The sequence below is a fragment of the Pelophylax lessonae genome (assembly GCF_965119305.1).
Source record: "Pelophylax lessonae genome assembly, chromosome: 4".
NCBI lineage: Eukaryota > Metazoa > Chordata > Amphibia > Anura > Ranidae > Pelophylax > Pelophylax lessonae.
The window spans coordinates 477,630,302-477,647,855 of NC_138771.1; the positions used below are offsets into that span (position 1 = coordinate 477,630,302).

General features: G+C 42.5%; 1 protein-coding gene across 1 annotated transcript in view; it reads right to left on the reverse strand.

The window, feature by feature from the left end:
* Positions 1–17,554, reverse strand: part of LOC309554632 (hepatitis A virus cellular receptor 1 homolog) — a gene marked incomplete at its 3' end in the record, with an annotated part of 37,475 nt that overhangs the window by 16,085 nt on the left and 3,836 nt on the right. The window contains exons 2-4 of the mRNA XM_082256350.1: positions 12,561–12,902; positions 5,194–5,247; positions 1,847–1,932 (exon numbers count right to left, since the gene is read on the reverse strand). Of these exons, the coding sequence (XP_082112476.1) occupies positions 1,847–1,932; positions 5,194–5,247; positions 12,561–12,902 (482 nt within the window). The remainder of the gene's footprint in view (positions 1–1,846; positions 1,933–5,193; positions 5,248–12,560; positions 12,903–17,554) is intronic.

Below are 17,554 nucleotides of genomic sequence, written 5' to 3' on the forward strand. Positions count from 1 at the left end.
CCGCCCCCTTGTGACATTATCGACCCGGGCATGCTGGGCTGATGACATCACAATAGGGCGGGGTCACCTTGTGAATCCATCAGGTGGCCCCGCTCCTTAGTTAACTAAGACGTGTCAGATGGCAGGAACATTCCCTGGTGCAGAGCTGGGTTTTTTTTCTGGGTCAGCGGCAGTGGCGTTCATCATGATTGATGCTGGATTTACTATTTTGTTTTTTTATAAAGGAATTTTCAAAAACTGCCCCTGTGTTTTTATTTATTTTTAACACTTTTTTTGGTAAATAAGTAGGGGTAAAATGTACCCCATACTCATTCACATGGGGAGACCGGGATCTTGGAGCCCCCTTGTTAAACGGGGCTTCTAGATTCCCTTAAGCCCCCCTGCCCGCAGACCCCAGCCACCAGCCAGAGTTGTGGGGAACAAGGTGCTTTGGGGAGGGCAGAACCCCCCTGCCCCAGAAGCACCCCCCCATGTTGAGGGCATGTGGCCTGGAATGGTTCAGGAGGGGGGGCAGTCACTCCCCCTCCTTTCCTGACCCGCCAAGCTGCATGCTCAGATAAGGGTCTGGTATAGATTTTTGGGGGGGGGGGCACCTTTTTTCAATGTTAATATTTTGGAGTGGGGTTCCCCTTAAAATCCATGCAAGACCTTAAGAGCTTGGTATGGAAAGGAGGACCCCACGCTGTTCTTTTTTTTATTATTCATTGCTTGCATTTTTTTGATTCAGCTATCAGTGGGGAAGCCCACTGACAGCTCATGAGTCATCGACTGTTAGGGACGTGGCAACCAGCTTCCTTCTCCTTTTAACAACCAGCTATTTTTCACACAGAATTTCTAATCAGCCTAAAAACTTGGAGTTCGTTAGAAAATCCATAAACAAAGAATTTTAACAAAATTTGTTACTATTGTTATTCGGAAATTCAAATGCATCCGAATCACCAAAAACTTGTGCGAATTTAAATGAATTGCACGTGTCTAAGAGGCAAATAGTACCACTGGTAAATGGTTCCACCCATACCAAATATGCCTGCACATGCCATTACTTTCTTTTAAAAACCCCTGATCCCAGTATACATGTAAAAAAAATCCTCTGATGTCTAAGATGTTTCAAACACCACTATACGTGAGCCTTTCCACTATGTTATATTTCGAAGGCTAAATTAGATGGTTAGACTTTTTTTTTAACACTGTAGTAGAGGAGACATGTTGGTGTATGAAGTAGAAACACCTCTTAGGCTCCACATTTACCTAGAATCACATGGAGGCCAGTTGTGAACAAAGCCTCCAAAGGACAGTGTGCAAGGACAATAGATAGATTGATGCAAGGAAAGGATAGACTTTGCAATACCTTGATAGATAATTCTAGTGCAATACGTGTAAAGAAGAAACGTCTACATCATGGAGGGAGGAAGTCCCAGTACCCATCCAACCCACATCTAGTTTAACTCCTCTTAAATCTCATAGAACCCTTGACTTGCAGCTGGATGCAAGGTCCTGGATGCATATTCTTCTAACTTGGAAGGGCTGAATAGTACTGCACATGCATGGCCTATTTTCTATTGGTACCAATGGAAAACCAATCAGCATGGTGGCTTGAAAGAAGATGGCTTTTTCATTGTGGCCTTTGCTAAACAGCTGTCTATGTGCAACGCTGCATTTGTGCAGCTCAGAAGAGCTCCTGCCTCGGCTGAAAAAAAATAAAGGGGGGTATAGCTAGAAAGGGGGGCAGGAGAGGAGCAGTTAGAAATAATTTATTTAAGTACATTTATCTTAACTGGGCATTCCTCAAAATCACTATGAAAACCTTTGCTGGTAGTGCAGCTTTCTGATTGGCTTATGTACCAACCTGTTGTCCGTTTGAGGTGCCTGGAATCATCGCAGTAAAGGATGTGCTGGTAACGTTCCTATATTCTGGATGTTTAGAGTCGAGGGCTAAATTAAAATATTTAAAAGATAAAACAAGGGAATAATTCAATTTAAATGTCATTATTTAACATTATATTAAGAGGTTGGCTCATGTTTACTTTTTCGTTTGTCTTTGCTCCTTTCTATTTTATCTCAAATCTATAGACAGAGGTTTGTTAATATGCATTTACTGAAAACAGTGTCATATTTTCGGTTGACCTGTACTGTAACTGATTTTCATGCAGTTAGGACGCCTTATCTGAAATACAGTGAGACTCTAAAGGAAGACCCTTTATACGTGGATATGAAATATGATTGTGAAAATGTCAAAATCAGATCAAAATAAACGAACAAATCATTAATTCAACCCCTTTCCTACCAGGGTACATCTATATTCGGTTGATTAGTGACCCTATATTTACCCAGTGACGATTTGAAATGGCACTACATAAATATCTGCTGGGCATATGATCCACCCAGTAATCATTGTGTAGACTGAGACACTGTACTGACCTGGTTAAAGGGGCTGGGTACCATGTGATCACCTCATAGTTATGATTAAGCAAATTTAATTTCATGAAACGCGTCAACTATGCCTTGTCTCCTGTCTCTGATCATTTTGTCTATCATGGATTTTTCAATAAATTTCTACAATTTTTCAAGTCGGAGTGCAGTCCTCTACTTTTATTAATCATAGCTGCCGGATTGCGGATCTGATGTGCACCCGACTTGGATGTTTGGACGTTTTACACCTGAGCGGTTTTCCATGTGTGTGTGTGTACCATGTGATCGCCTATACTGGTCATCACAGTGATCACATGGTATTGTTTACAGTGTGTCAATAGAGCAAGGAGAGGGATCATGTAATTGTTAATGGTGAAAAACTGAATGGATCAACATCTGCAGATTTATTAATTCTGTTTCAGTTACACAGGGATCACCTTTTTAACCCTTTTATGTCCCCCCTCCTCTCCTACACATACTATTTGCACGCAGGGCTGCCATTAGAATTAATAGGGCCCTGTACAGTCTACTTGATACACATCCCCAGAGGCTCCTGCTCGTTCATAAAAACTAAAGCATAGTAGACACAGCAGCAGCTAGTGGGAGGGGAGCTGGCAGTGCTGCGGGGAAATTAGGGGGGGGGGGGGCGAGGAAGTGCACAGAAGGGCTCAAAGCAGGGGGAACCTGATGGACAGTTGGGGTGATTGGTGTGGTAGTGGTGGGGGGCAATTAAAAGCATGAATCTCCCTCTATGGTTCTCCATGAAGCAGCTGTAAGCTGCGGAAGGAAGAAGAGGAAGAAGAGGAAAAACTGCTTTCAGCTGCTTCATGGAGAGCTATACAGGGAAACCACTCACCCTCGTTTGTCAGATTCCTCCTGCTGCAGGAGGTATCAGGAACCTCTCATGGGGCCCCCTACTGGACCCGGGCCCGAACAGTCAGTGCGCCCCAGCTTGGCCTATAGTAAGGTAGGGGCCTGGAGCTGCAGCTCCAATAGCTCTGCATTAACCCCTTTACTTTCTCCCTTCTGTAGCACCCTCCTAGGTAGGTGCTAGAGAGAGTATAGTTTTGAATCTTGTCTGCTTACCAGAGGGATTGCAGGTAAATCTATATTGTTCTCTGCCTACCCGAGAGCAGGATCTGTTAGTGAGGTCTGCTCAATGTGCTCAGGTGAAACTCAGTCTGTCTGCAGAGTGTTTCACACTGGTCCAATAGGGAGGCAGGTTGGACAGTAGAAGGAAACCTCACAAACGAGTGCACGGGTGTTTGATACAGCACTGATGATTTGGCATAGGAAAGTGCCTCAGTGCATGCTGGGATACTGTATAAATGTCAGGAGCACATGTGCTTGGGGTCTTACATCTGGATAGCGGAGTTCCGGAGGGAGGGGGCGGCTGCCTCCTCCTCTGTAGAGGTGCCATGCGGCCTCAGGTAGTCAACCTCAGGGCCTGGAGAGAGCTAGAGAGGAACTGAACCCAGAGGTTCTGTGAAGCTGACTGGAAGGGGAGACAATGGAAGGATCTGATTCTGCAGTACAGTGAGTACAGATCTGGCTAGAAGAGTCAGTGGACGGGTGTCAGTAATGGGGATGCTAGTGAGTGTCCTGAAGAGAATGTAGATCACCAAGTCTATTGCTGGAGAAAGAGCAAGGAGACCTAACCCTTTCCATACATGTGGCAGTATGGTTCAAGCAGTGCAGCTGCTTCCAAAAACAACCTGGTGAGGCCAAGTGAGAGTTGTTCTTATTCAATGCACATAGTTCCAGTTGTAGTATCCCGCTATTCCCTTCTCCAATCCAAGTTCCCAAACATACACTAAAAACGAATACTCCTGGACCGTTGATTGAGCAACAAGCCATTGGGAGTAAGGATGAATGTGTGAACTGTACCCTAAGTGACTGTGTGCTGGTAATCAGAGGCCCAACAAGTCATCATACAGCAAGTCCTACGGGGACAGTGCTACACTCCTCTATGTATGGCCTGTACATTAATGTACCTAGCACGCCAATACCAAGTCCATGTTTTTTTTGTTTTTTTTTATGCATTTAGGCATCTAGACATGGTGAACCAAGTTCATGTTTAACCCCATCAATACCACCATGTTTCTTCAGTCCCAAAAAATTGTGGTACAAAATGAGATCACCTTGGGCTGTCTACTTTGCAAAAAGTGTAATTTCTAATATCCTGCCCTTTTTTTTTCCTTTTTTCCCTTTTAGAGTAAAAAAAAAAAAAAATAAGGTTGTTAAATAACACAAAAATAAATCTCTCTCTCTCTAAAACATGATACAAAATTAATTTAGGCACAGTGTTGCATGACAGGGTAGCTGATTTGACAACAAATTGACGCATATCATTAAATTTTTTTTTTTTTAAATGCACGTAATGTAAGCACCTGAATTTAATTTGGTTTCAGTCCCTGTACAGCAGAGCGCTGACTGACAGAGGGAGAAGCAGCACAAATGTGTTAAAAATTGACATATGGAAGGAAAAAGTGAACAGAGTGACATCTCCTTTCACTGTCTAGTCACTGACCGGTGGGGAGTTAGGAGGCAATGCAAGATCTGTAAGTATTTTCAAACTGCAGCAGAGAAAAAATCAGGCCTGTTGCCTCACCAGACAGGATTGCACTGTGCAACAGAGCTATATGAGGATGAGCTGGACAGATATACAAACAATTTGACAGAAAACAGCACTCATATATATTTTTTTATCTGTAAATTTCACTGTTTACCTTGAGTTCGGTAGTAAGAAGATAAATCTGGTAGCAAACTAGGTCAAAGACATACCATGTGTGAGTCCAAGGGACCATGTAGTGAATGCAGGTTTGGTGCTCTCTGGTGCTGTTAAATATAGATAGTTAAAATAGATTTTAAAGAAAAGATTGAAACTAGCATAAATAATCATAAAAATCTGGTTTATTTTCATAAGGATTTTTGAAAATACGTATTATGCTGGCCATACACTATACGAAAAATTAGTTTTCGACGTGAGAGCATATAATTATGCCATCATATAATGACTGAATTTTGATTGATAAATTGTTCAATGGACATAAATTAATCATTTTTTTGTTCATTTTGTCACATATGACTAGTGCAAACAGTTTTGGCAAGAAACACATTAACCTTTTAATTTATCGTTCATTCAGCAGAATTTTCCAACTTGTTCCTTCAATTTTTCGACTCTGAAAAGCTTAAATCGATTTTCTATTTATGCCCATTGTCTAGACGAAAAACAAATGAACGGTCCAAATGACAGATTTTCGAACGATTTTTTGGCTAGTGCATGGCCAGCATTACATTGTATTTACTGATTACTGTGCATCCGGAAAGTATTCACAGCGCTTCACTTTTTCCACATTTTGTTATGTTACAGCCTTATTCCAAAATTGATTGAATTCATTATTTTCCTCACAATTCTGCAAACAATACCCCATATAGACAATGTAAAAGATGTTTGTTTGAAATCTTTGCAAATCTATTAAAAATAAAAAAGGAAAAAAATCATATGTACATAAGTATTCACAGCCTTTGTATGTGTATGGGTGTGAATCTTGCGCTGTCCTAAGAGGTGTAAGTGGAGATACCCTTAATGCTGCATGTACTAATTACTGTAAGCCACCCAGTTAAAAGACAGAAAGAAATGGGGGGAAGTACTGCGCTTCAAGGGAAATTTATATGGTGTGTAGTAATTATGAAATTATATTTGATAAATACTTGTGTAATAAATAAAATTATTTAGCAATAAATAATAAATATGCAAAGTGGTATATATTAGATAATAACTTATATAGTATCTTCTAAATAAATATATAAGAAAAAACATTCAATGTACCAATAAATCTTGAAGTGCTCAAATAAATAAATATAGTGATATACAGTATATCAAAAATAATCAATAAATATAAAATAGAATAAGGTGTAAAGATAAAATGTTCTTCAAATATAAATAAAGTGCTTATGGTGATATAGTGTTCATATCAATTACCTATAAATACACAAAAATACATAAATGTGCCAATAAAGTGTTCAGTGCAAATATAAACGGGTATATCTTTATGTGTATAACACAACATGAAATAAAGTGCCCAAGTCTATTAAAAGGTGCTCAAGTGTCCCAAAAATGACAGATGAAACATATAATGCTGATCTTCCTCTTCCAGGTGTCTCAATACAATTTCTTCCACCTTTACACCATGTGATATTTTTATATGGGGTGCTCTTTGGTGCTCCTCACCTATGGGTGTGCTAAATGCTCGCCTCAAACTCTCAGGTAATGCGCCTCTAGATCTACAGTATATAAGATCTGATCTCTCCTCCTCTCCTTCTTTAAGTTGTATATGGTGGGGGGGATGGTGGTGTGCTTCGCCTTATCTGGATCAAGTTGGGGGCCCTCAGGTACTCCCTCGGATCTCGAAAAAAGGGGCCAATATAGTGTAGTATTTTCAATCCAATAAATGTATTCAATACACAGCCTTTGCTCGATACTTTGTTGAAGCACCTTTGTCACCAATTACAGCCTCAAGTCTTTTTGAGGATGATACTACAAGCTTGGCACACCTATTTTTGGCCAGTTTCTCCCATTCTTTATTGCAGGACCTCTCCATCAGGTTGGATGGGGAGCGTCGGTGTGCAGCCATTTTCAGATCTCTCCAGAGATGTTCAATCAGGTTCAAGTGTGGGCTCTGGCTGGGCCACTCATGGTTATTCACAGAGTTGTCCCGTAGCCACTTCTTTGTTATTTTGGCTGTGTGCTTAGGGTCGTTGTCCTGTTGGAAGATAAATCTTCACCCCACTCTGAGGTCCAGAATGCTCTGGAGCAGGTTTTCTTCAAAGATGTCTCTGTACATTGCTGCATTTATCCTTCCCTTGATCCCGACTAGTCTCCCAGTTCCTGCTGCTAAAAAAACATCTCCACAGCATGATGCTGCCACCACCATGCTTCACTGTAGGGATGGTATTGGCCAGGTGATGAGCGGTGCCTGGTTTCCTCCTTGACACGACACTTTCCATTCAGGCCAAAGAGTTTAATCTCTGTTTTATGAGACCAGAGAATTTTGTTTCTCATGGTCTGAGAGTCCTTCAGGTGCCTTTTGGCAAACTCCAGATGGGCTGTCATGTGCCTTTTACTGAGGAGTGGCTTCTGTCTGGCCACTCTACCATACAGGCCCGATTGGTGGAGTGCTGCAGAGATGGTTGTTCTTCTGGAAGGTTCTCCACAGAGTAACGCTGGAGCTCTGTCAGAGTGACCATCGGGTTCTTGGTCACCTATCTGACTAAGGCCCTTCTCCCCTGATCTCTTATTTTTGCCAGGTGGCCCGCTCTAGGAAGAGTCATGGTTATTCCAAACTTCTTCCATTTACGGATGATGGAGTCCACTGTGCTCATTAGGACCTTCAATGCTGCAGAAATGTTTCTGTACCCTTCCCCTGATCTGTGCCTCGATACAATCCTGTCTCTGAGGTCTACAGACAATTCCTTGGACTTCATGGCTTGGTTTGTGCTCTGATATGCACTGTTAACCATGATATAGACAGGTGTGTGCCTTTCCAAATCATGTCCGATCAACTGAATTTACCACAGGTGGACTCCAATCAAGTTGTAGAAACATCTCAAGGATGATCAGTGGAAACAGGATGCACCTGAGCTCAATTTTGAGTGTCATGGCAAAGGCTGTGAATACTTATGTACATGTGATTTGTTCCTTTTTTATTTTTAATAAATGTGCGAAGATATCAAACAAACTTCTTTCACATTGTCATTATGGGGGTATTATTTGTAGAATTCTGAGGAAAATAATACATTTAATCCATTTTGGAATAAGGCTGTAACATAACAAAATGTGGAAAAAGTGAAGCGCTGTGAATACTTTCCGGATGCACTGTACCATGTTTAAAAACAACTGTGCCAAATAAGTATAAAGGCTGCCATTGTTGACCTCCCTGTCTAATAATGCCCAGCCATCACAAATTCTGACTGTATTTTGCTTAATATATTGATTTCCCATGAATATAAGCTCCATCTAGTGGCCATAATAAGGTATTTTTCTGATTGAGGAAAATACCGCCCTATCAGGGAATTGCCATGATTGTCCAGCGTTCAGTTTAAAGTGACTCTCTCACTAGTTTATTTAAAGTAAATATCTGAATACTAGATGTGTATTCTTACTTGAATCTTGGTGTGCTTTGTGTATTTCTTCTAGAACTGTGCAGTAATCCAGTGTAAAGCTTTGCCTCTGTGCAAAAGCTTCCTGTAATAAAGACCAATCAATGCTCTCTGTCCTTGTGCATGATCTCTGCAGGATCTCTGATCTCTGCACAAGCAGCGATGATGTTATCACTTCTTTTACAGGGTAATATCTGGGTTTGCAAAGGCAGTTGACACACAAAAGTGGATTTTTGGTTTTTGAGGAATACATTTAAATACATTTAAATAAAAGTTTTTGTGCCTGGAGTTATTTATTTATTTATTGTATTTACATACCTCTGACAATTTATGCAGCACTTATACAAGTGCATCTGAAAAAATTAGACTATCATCATAAAGTTAATTTCAGTAATTCAATTAAAAAGTGAAACTCATATATTATATAGATTTAATACAAACAGAGTGGTATATTTCAAGCATTTATTTCATTTAATTTTGATGATTATGGTTTACAGCTAGTAAAAACCCAAAATTCAGTATCTCAGAAAATTAGAATATTACTTAAGTCCAATGAAAAAAAAAGAAAAGGATTTTTAATATAGAAATGTTGGCCTACTCAAAAGTGTATACCATGTACCGTATAATATGCACTCAGTACTTGGTCGGGGCTCCTTTTGCATTAATTACTGCATCAATGCTGTGTGGCATAGAGGCGATCAGCCTGTGGCACTGCTGAGGTGTTATGGAACCCCAGGTTGCTTTGATAGCAGCCTACAGCTTGTCTGCATTGTTGGGTCGGGTGTCTCTCATCTTTCTCTTGACAATACCCCACAGATTTTAATGGGGTTTAGGTCAGACGTGTTTGCTGGTCAATCAAGCGCAGTAATACCATGATCATTAAACCAGGTATGTACCAGTATCTGGTTTGGCACTGTGGGCAGGTGCCAAGTCCTGCTGGAAAATGAAATCAGCATCTCCATAAAGCTGGTCAGGGAAGCATGAAGTGCTCTAGAATTTCCTGGTAGATGGCTGTTCTGACTTTGGACTTGATAAAACAGAGTGGACCAACACCAGATGACATGGCTCCCCAAATCATCACTGACTGTAACTAACTGGAAACTTCACACTGGACCTCATGCAACTTGATTATGTGCCTCTCTACTCTTCCTCTAGATTCTGGGACCTTGATTTCCAAATGAAATGCAAAATTTACTTTCATCCGAAAACAGGACTTTGGACCACTGAGCAACAGTCCAGTCCTTTTTCTCCTTAGCCCAGGTAAGACGCTTGTGACGTTGTCTCTGGTTCAGGAGTGGCTTGACACAAGGAATGCAATAGTTGTAGTAAATGTCCTGGATACATCTGTGTGTGCTGGCTCTTGAAGCACTGACACCAGCCATTGTTCACTCCTTGTGAATCTCCCCCAAATTCTCAAATGGCCTTTGCTTCACAATCCCCTCAAGGCTACGGTTATCCCTATTGCTTGTGCACCTTTTTCTACCACACTTTTTCCTTCCACTCAACTTTCCATTAATATGCTTGGATACAGCACTCTGTGAACAGCCAGCTGCTTTAGCAATGACCTTTTGTGACGTACCCTCCTTATGGAGGGTGTCAATGACTGTCTTCTGGACAGATGTTAAATCAGCAGTCTTCCCCATGAATGTGTAACCTACTGAACCAGACTGAGAGACCATTTAAAGGCTCAGGAAACCTTTACAGGTGTTTTGAGTCAATTAGCTGATTAGAGTGTCACAGTCTACAATATTGAACTTTTTCACAATATTCAAATTTTCTGAGATACTGAATTTTGGATTTTCACCAGCTATAAGCCATAATCATCAAAATTAAAAGAAAGAAATGCTTGAAATATAACACTCTGTGTGTAATAAATCTATATTATAAATAACAATAGAGAAAGATCTGGTGTCTGAAATCCCCCTAGGCACCACATACCCCAAATGTAAACATTGGTAAAGAGATGAAAGATACGATTTTAAAGGTGCCACACAAAATAATTATTATAACATTTCTATTATAAACATTAAAATGTCCTTTTTTCACATAAAAACATCAAAAAATGATCATACAGTACTGCTGCAAAGTATTCATCTTTACATGTTTCGCCAAACTATGGCTTCTTCAGGAGACTTTAAAGAATACTACATGGCAGTTCATTCATTCTTGACACAGAAAATTCCCGCTACAAAATCTGCATCGATATAGCAAGAGGATATCGGTAACCGCAGAGCGGAATATATAGACCCAAGACCAAAAAAAGTGAGGTCCAAAGATGGGTAGTATGGGATCAAGCAAATCCACAGCATCAAAGGATTTAAAACAATGTCAGGTCAATCTGTTTAATCCAATGGTAAGTGCATGGTCTGCCCTGGGAGAGACACATTTAAAGTATACTGCAGGTGCAATGTTCTAGCACTGATTAAAGACCTGTAGTTGCTTCATACCATGCACTTTGCATTGGATTAAATAAGCCAGATATTTACAGTCGTTAAGGAAGCCAGCAGCCTCCTTCTATGAAAAAACAAATAACTCAGCATTGGGGCTTAGCAGCTGTTAGCAGAGTTTAGGAGTGCTTAGAAGCTTTCAACTTTTTTTTTTCTGCCAGCAAATCGCTCCCAAAAACGCAAACTATGCTTTTTTTTCTGCTCCTAAACGCTGAAGCTTAAAAACACCTCTAGCCACTTCTGACTGGAAGATTTTCCCCCTTAATAACCAGGCCATTTAACGGACAATTGCGCAGTCGTAAAAAAATGTAAAAATCTGATTTTTTTGTCATCATTTTAGGCCAATTTGTATTCTGCTACATATTTTTGGTAGAGAAATTCTCAATAAGCGTATTTTGATTATTATGCGCAAAAGCTATCGCATCTACAAACTAGGGGAAAGCTTTATGTCATTTTTATTTATTTTTTACTAGTAATGGCAGCGATCAGCGATTTTTAGCGGGACTGCGACGTTGTGGCGGACAGATCGGACCCCTAACTGACATTTTTGACACTTTTGGGGGGACCAGTGACATTACTACAGTAATCAGTGCTGAAAATGATTCACTGTTACTGTAATAATAACACTGGCAGGGTTGGGGTTAACCCAGGGGCGATCAAAGGGTTAAATGTGAGCCTAGGTGGTGTTTTCTAATTGTGAGGGGTGGGCTCGTGACATCAACACAGAGACCTGTGTTCCTAAATATGAGGATTACAGGCTCTCTTTGTGTTCATTCCAGAGAGAACAACGGTCTGCTGTGTTTACAACAGCAGACCCCTGTTCTCTCTTCACGGGGAGTGATCGCAGGTGCCCAGCGGCAATCGCACCATGAATCAGCTTCCCTGCTGGCAAATGGACACATGGGATAACACTCTTTACACTCTTTTCTTCTAGAGGCAGAAAGAAAAAAAAAAAACGATAAAAGCTGGTACTAGGAGTGTATTTTTAAGCTTGTGTGCATGGAGCCTAAATACTCACCCTTCCCACCATCTCTGCCACCAATTTCCATTGTATTCAGGAACAATTTTTTGTTAGTTTGTTTTTTACTTCCATTTTTGCCAAAGGGATAATAATATGTTCCTGCTCCTGCAGCTTTCTGGGATCCCCGCCTAATTTCCCAGGAGGCTGCAGGAGCAGGGACACACAACAGCTGCAGGGCTGTCCTGGTGGCGTGTCACTGGGGGCCATCTGCAAGAACCCAAAGGAGACAGCCAGCTCCTGAAAGCATAGGAAGGGATGATGGAGTGGGACTTGGCCTGTGGCATTGGAGCAGCGGAGTATGTATTATGAAAAAAACAGTCTAACAGGCAAGAGAGAGAATGCTATGGGGAGATGAAGCCCTTCTTTAACAAAGCAGTTCTATTCATTCAGGTATGGGGTAGGTTCTATCTGATAGCAAGGTGGGCTACAGTAACTTATGGACTTGGTGAGTTTTATTGAGTGCATGTTGGTATTTTCTGCTTTTGACAACTAAACCTTAAAAATTAAACATAGGATCTTACCTTCAAGTACTTTCACACTTATTTCATGTTTATCATCATTGAACCATCCAGGGTTCTCCACTCTGCAGCAATATGTGTCTTCATCTGTCTTACTTAAATTAGTAATAGTCAGAGATACATCCCCCTGTGCTATGTTACCTAATAACTGGTATTTGGTACCAAGATTATTCCAGGTCACTTTGCTGCCATCCGTCCAGATGGTTGGATTAGTACATTTAGAGCTTGGACATCTGCCTCTTCCCCAGCACATGGTGGTTGTCCAATACTTTATGGAGTAGGTACAGGGCAAGGTTACTGTACCACCCATGAATCCAGTCACATCCTTAGCTGATACGAAAAGACCTGCAAACATAGATATCAGCAAGTTACAGTATGTGAACCCGGCTGCAGATATCAAGTTTTTAACATCTCATTTACTACTCTGCTATTTTTTATATGAATATTACTGTAAGCGGTTAAAGACAAAAACAATTTATTAGTTATGATCAGATAAATATTTTGTAAGCAAGGAGGTAGCACTCCAGGATCCTTTTTTACCTATGTCAAAGCCCAACACTGGGCCCATCCATCTTGCCCCCAGTCCCCTCCCCCGGAGGTCCCCCCAAACAACAAATTTAAAGTCATATTAATCCCTCCTTGAAAAGAACATGAATAGCTGCATACCTTAAGTCACCATTGCTTCCTTTTCCCAGTTTTGTGCAGTCTTTATGGCATTACCAGTCTATTAAAGTCTCCTTTGTTGAGTTTATACCAGGGGTGGTTTGAGGTCCTCGGGGCATTTCATGTGGCTCTTGACCTCAAACCAAGGAAGCGAAATTCTATTTTATCCTGTGGGTTTGATGAGCTTTCTGAAAACGCACCAAAACATTTGAACAGAGGGATTTTAGTGCGCTTTCAGAAAGTGCACCACACCCGCAAGATAAATTAGAAGTCAATGGCACAGCTAACCCACAGAAAAAATACAGGTGCACTGCACTGTACCGATAAGGCAGGTAAACCATAGCGCATCAGTGTGAAAGCAGTCTTATAAGGGGCCAAGGACTGTAAGGGCTCATTTACATTAATGGTTTGGGGGAGGTAAAACCCCATAGTTCAGATGTGTTTTTTTACACAAACCCAAACCACTGGTGTAGCGCCAGGGGTCACAATGGTGACCCTGCCCCATGCACCAGGGGGCTCGTGTGGCCTCAATGTCACATTCTGTTTTGCACTTGGACAGGAGGGGTGGTGGGGGTGGCATATACAAGAACCGATCCTCTCCATTTTCCTCCTGCAACTGCTGAAAGCTGGCTTCTCCTCCTCCCCCTCCTGCCGGAATTCAGCGTCTGCAGGAGGTAAATGTTCATTATACTATTCACAATAAAAAATTCTAAATTCCGAACTATTTTATTTTATTGAGTCCCACAACTGGTTAATAAATCATTTAGGTGGCCCTCGCTCTTTAACCACTTCTGTACTGGAAGGATTTGCCCCCTATTTCAGACACTTTTTGTTTACAAGTTAAAATCAGTATTTTTTCCTAGAAAACTACTTAGAACCCCCAAACATTATATATATTTTTTAGCAAAGACTCTGGAGAATAAAATGTCGGTCATTGCAATATTTTTTGTCACGCGGTATTTGCGCAGCGGTCTTTAAAACACAATTTTTTTGGAAAAATTTTGAAAAATCACATTTCACTGCATTTAAAAAATACTGAACAGTAAAGTTAGCCCATTTTTTTTGTATATTGTGAAAGATGATGTCACGCTGAGTAAATAGATACCCAACATGTTACAGTTTAAAATTGCGCCCCCCTCTCCCCCGTGGGATGGCGACAAACTACGGTCAATAGAGATCTCAATAGGCGACGCTTTAAATTTTTTAGAGTTAGAGTGTAGCTCTTTTTTTGAATTATTGCTCACGCTCTAGCGATCGCGGCGATACCTCACATGTGTGGTTTGAACAGTGATTTAATTCGCGGTTTGACTTCCGTATACGTTTTTTTTTTGTGCGCGAGCTAACGGTGACGGGGGCGGCTAAAATTTTGTTTTTTTTTCCTATATATTTATTTATTTTTATTAACTTTATTACATGTTTTTTAAAAAAAAAAAAAATCTGATCACTTTTATTGCTATCACAAGCAATGTAAACATCCCTTGTGACACCAATATGTAGTGACAGCAGGGGCGGACTGACCATTCGGGGATTAGGGCACTGCCCGAGGGCCCAGGGTCAGTAGGGGGCCCATGAGAGGCTACACACTACAGAAAGAAGCTAGGAACTTCCATGCAGGCTATGCTGTGGTAGATATTTAAATGCCCACTCTATGTGGCTGAGCTGCAATTTGTAGGTGAGGCTTTGTGTGGCTTGAGTGTGGACACAGGGGGCCCCATGATCTCTGATTGCCCGGGGGCCCCATGAGTTGTCAGTCCACCCCTGAGTGACAGGTACTCTTTATGGAGGGATCGAGGGTCTAAAAGACCCTAGACCCCTCCACTACACTTTCATGTATGCAAAACGCCGAAAACTACATTTTTGCATACAGCCGTTTTTTAAATCTGCCACCTTTTGCAGCAGAGTAACCCGGAAGCGACGTCATGGACACCCCCTCCGGGTTACATCATCAGAGACCCAATCGAAGCCGTTTCCGACTTTGATCGGGATTCCCGAGCAAAGTCCCGGAAGGCGGCGGGAGGGGGGGGGGACATCCCCTCCCGCTCACCCGGGTAACGTTTGAGCGGCTCCCGAGCCGCATCGGTCATTACCGACAGAAAGCCGACCGTCAGCTGTAAACCATGGTACCGGAATGGTGTCTCTAGCTAGAGGCATCATCCCGGTATACTACCGCAAAGTTTGCCGACGTAGCCCTACGTCACTTTGCGGTAAGTGGTTAATGACCAGGACCTATTTTGCGATTCGGCACTACGCTATTTTAGCGGACAATTGCGCGGTCGTTTGATGCTGTACCCAATTGAAATTTACGTCCTTTTTTCCCACAAATAGAGCTTTCATTTGGTGGTATTTGATCACCTGTGCGATTTTTATTTTTTGCGCTATAAACAAAAATAGCAACAATTTTGAAAAAACAATATTTTTCACATTCCGCTATATGACATTCTAGAAAAAAAAATGTAAAAATCAAAATTTGTTAACATTTTAGACCAATTTGTTTTCTGCTACATATTTTTGGTAAAAAAAAAAAATAGCAATAAGCTTATTTTGATTGGTTTGCGCAAAAGTTATTGCGTCTACTAACTACGGGAAAGATTTATGTCATTTTTAATGTTTTTTTTTACTAGTAATGGCGGGGATCTGCGTTTTTTGCGGGACTGTGACATTGCGGCAGACAGATCGGACCCCTAACTGACATTTTTGACACTTTTGGAGGGTACCAGTGACATTACTACAGTAATCAGTGCTAAAAATATGCACTGCTACTGTAATAATGACACTGGCAGGGAAGGGGTTAACAGTATAGGTGATCAAGGGGTTAAATGTGAGCCTAGGGGAGTGATTCTAACTGTATGGGGGTTGGACTTGTGAAATGATCACAGAGACATGCGATCACATGAGCTCTGTGATCATTGCAGGGAGAAGGACGGTCGGCTGTGTTTACAACAGCCGACCGTCCCTCTCTGTCAGCGGGGAGAGATCGAGAATGTCAGGCTGCAATTGGAGCCGCCTGACACCTGCATCACCTTCCCCGCTGATGGCGCCCCCTAGCGGCCTTCAGGAGAGCGACAGACCTACGTTGTTTTGCCTATCCGTGCCACCCTGCCTCAGTATAAAGGCGGCGGGTAGTCCGGAACTGGTTAAAAGTTTGTGTATCCCTGGTTTACACCTAAAGTGTGTCTTCTTAGTCTCAGGTTTCTCCCTAGTTACACCCCCGTGTTTGCACTCCTGTGGAACACATATACAGTAGAGGCTGCTGGCGCTGTGCCCAGCTCGCGCATGTGCGGTAGGGACATCTGCTTTTCAGTGCTCTGGTGCTGTACCTGGCCGGAATGTTTGTGTTAGGGGGATATAAAGCAGTAGGGCTCCTGTCTCTGGGAGCTGGGATTGTGCCCGGTGGCACATGTGCAACACTGTCCTTGGATTGCTCCAGGCACAGCACAAGGTTTCAGAAGCAGGAGCCTCAACTACGCATGCATCAGCCAGACAGTGCCAGCAGCCCCTACTGTACACGCAGGGGGGCTGAGAGGGGCTGCTGCACACAGAGGGCTTTTTATCTTCTTGCATTGAATGCATTAAGGTAAACAACCTTCTGCCTTTATAACTCATTTAACCACTTGCTGACCAGCGGCAGGTTGGCTCTGTCCTGCAAAACGACGTACCTGTAAACAGGGCCGGCGCTACCTATAGATGAGGTAGGCGCCGGCCTAGAGAGCACTATAGTCATGGGGCGGCGCTGGAAGGGGTGGACCGGTCCAGGGCTGCAAGTATTTTTGGAGCCCAAGGCTGCTCCTCGGGCCGGTGCTGCGACGCCACTCACTCGGCCTCTTCGCACCGGCCCAAGTGTGCTGTACTGAGGCGCACTATTGCCCCCCCCTCCTATGAGGTGCGCTCCTCCGCAGCAGCCTAATGGTCCTCCCCCTGCCCCGGGAACCCTCTGGTGCAGAGAAAGGCAGAAGGGAAGGGTAGGGGTTGTGCATGGTGCCGATGCCATGGTGGAGAGCAGGTACAGCGGCTGTGCCTGGACCAGTGGGGGATACCGAGTAGAAGCTGGGTGGCTGAAAGGAGCCTGACGATGGAGCCTGGAAGCCATGGAGTGGTAGGAGGATCCATTGAAGTACATTCTACTGGGAAAGAGAGGGGGGGGGGGGGGTGTTATGTGAGGTCAGTGTAGTGGTCAGTGTAGTGGTTAGTTAGTGGTCAGTGCAGTGGTTAGTAAGTGGTCAGGGTAGTGGTTAGGGTGGTCAGTGTAGGGATCAGTGTAGTGGTTAGGATGGCCAGTGTAGTGGTTAGGTAGTTTAGTGTAGTGACCAGTGTAGTAGTGAGTGTAGTGGTTAGAT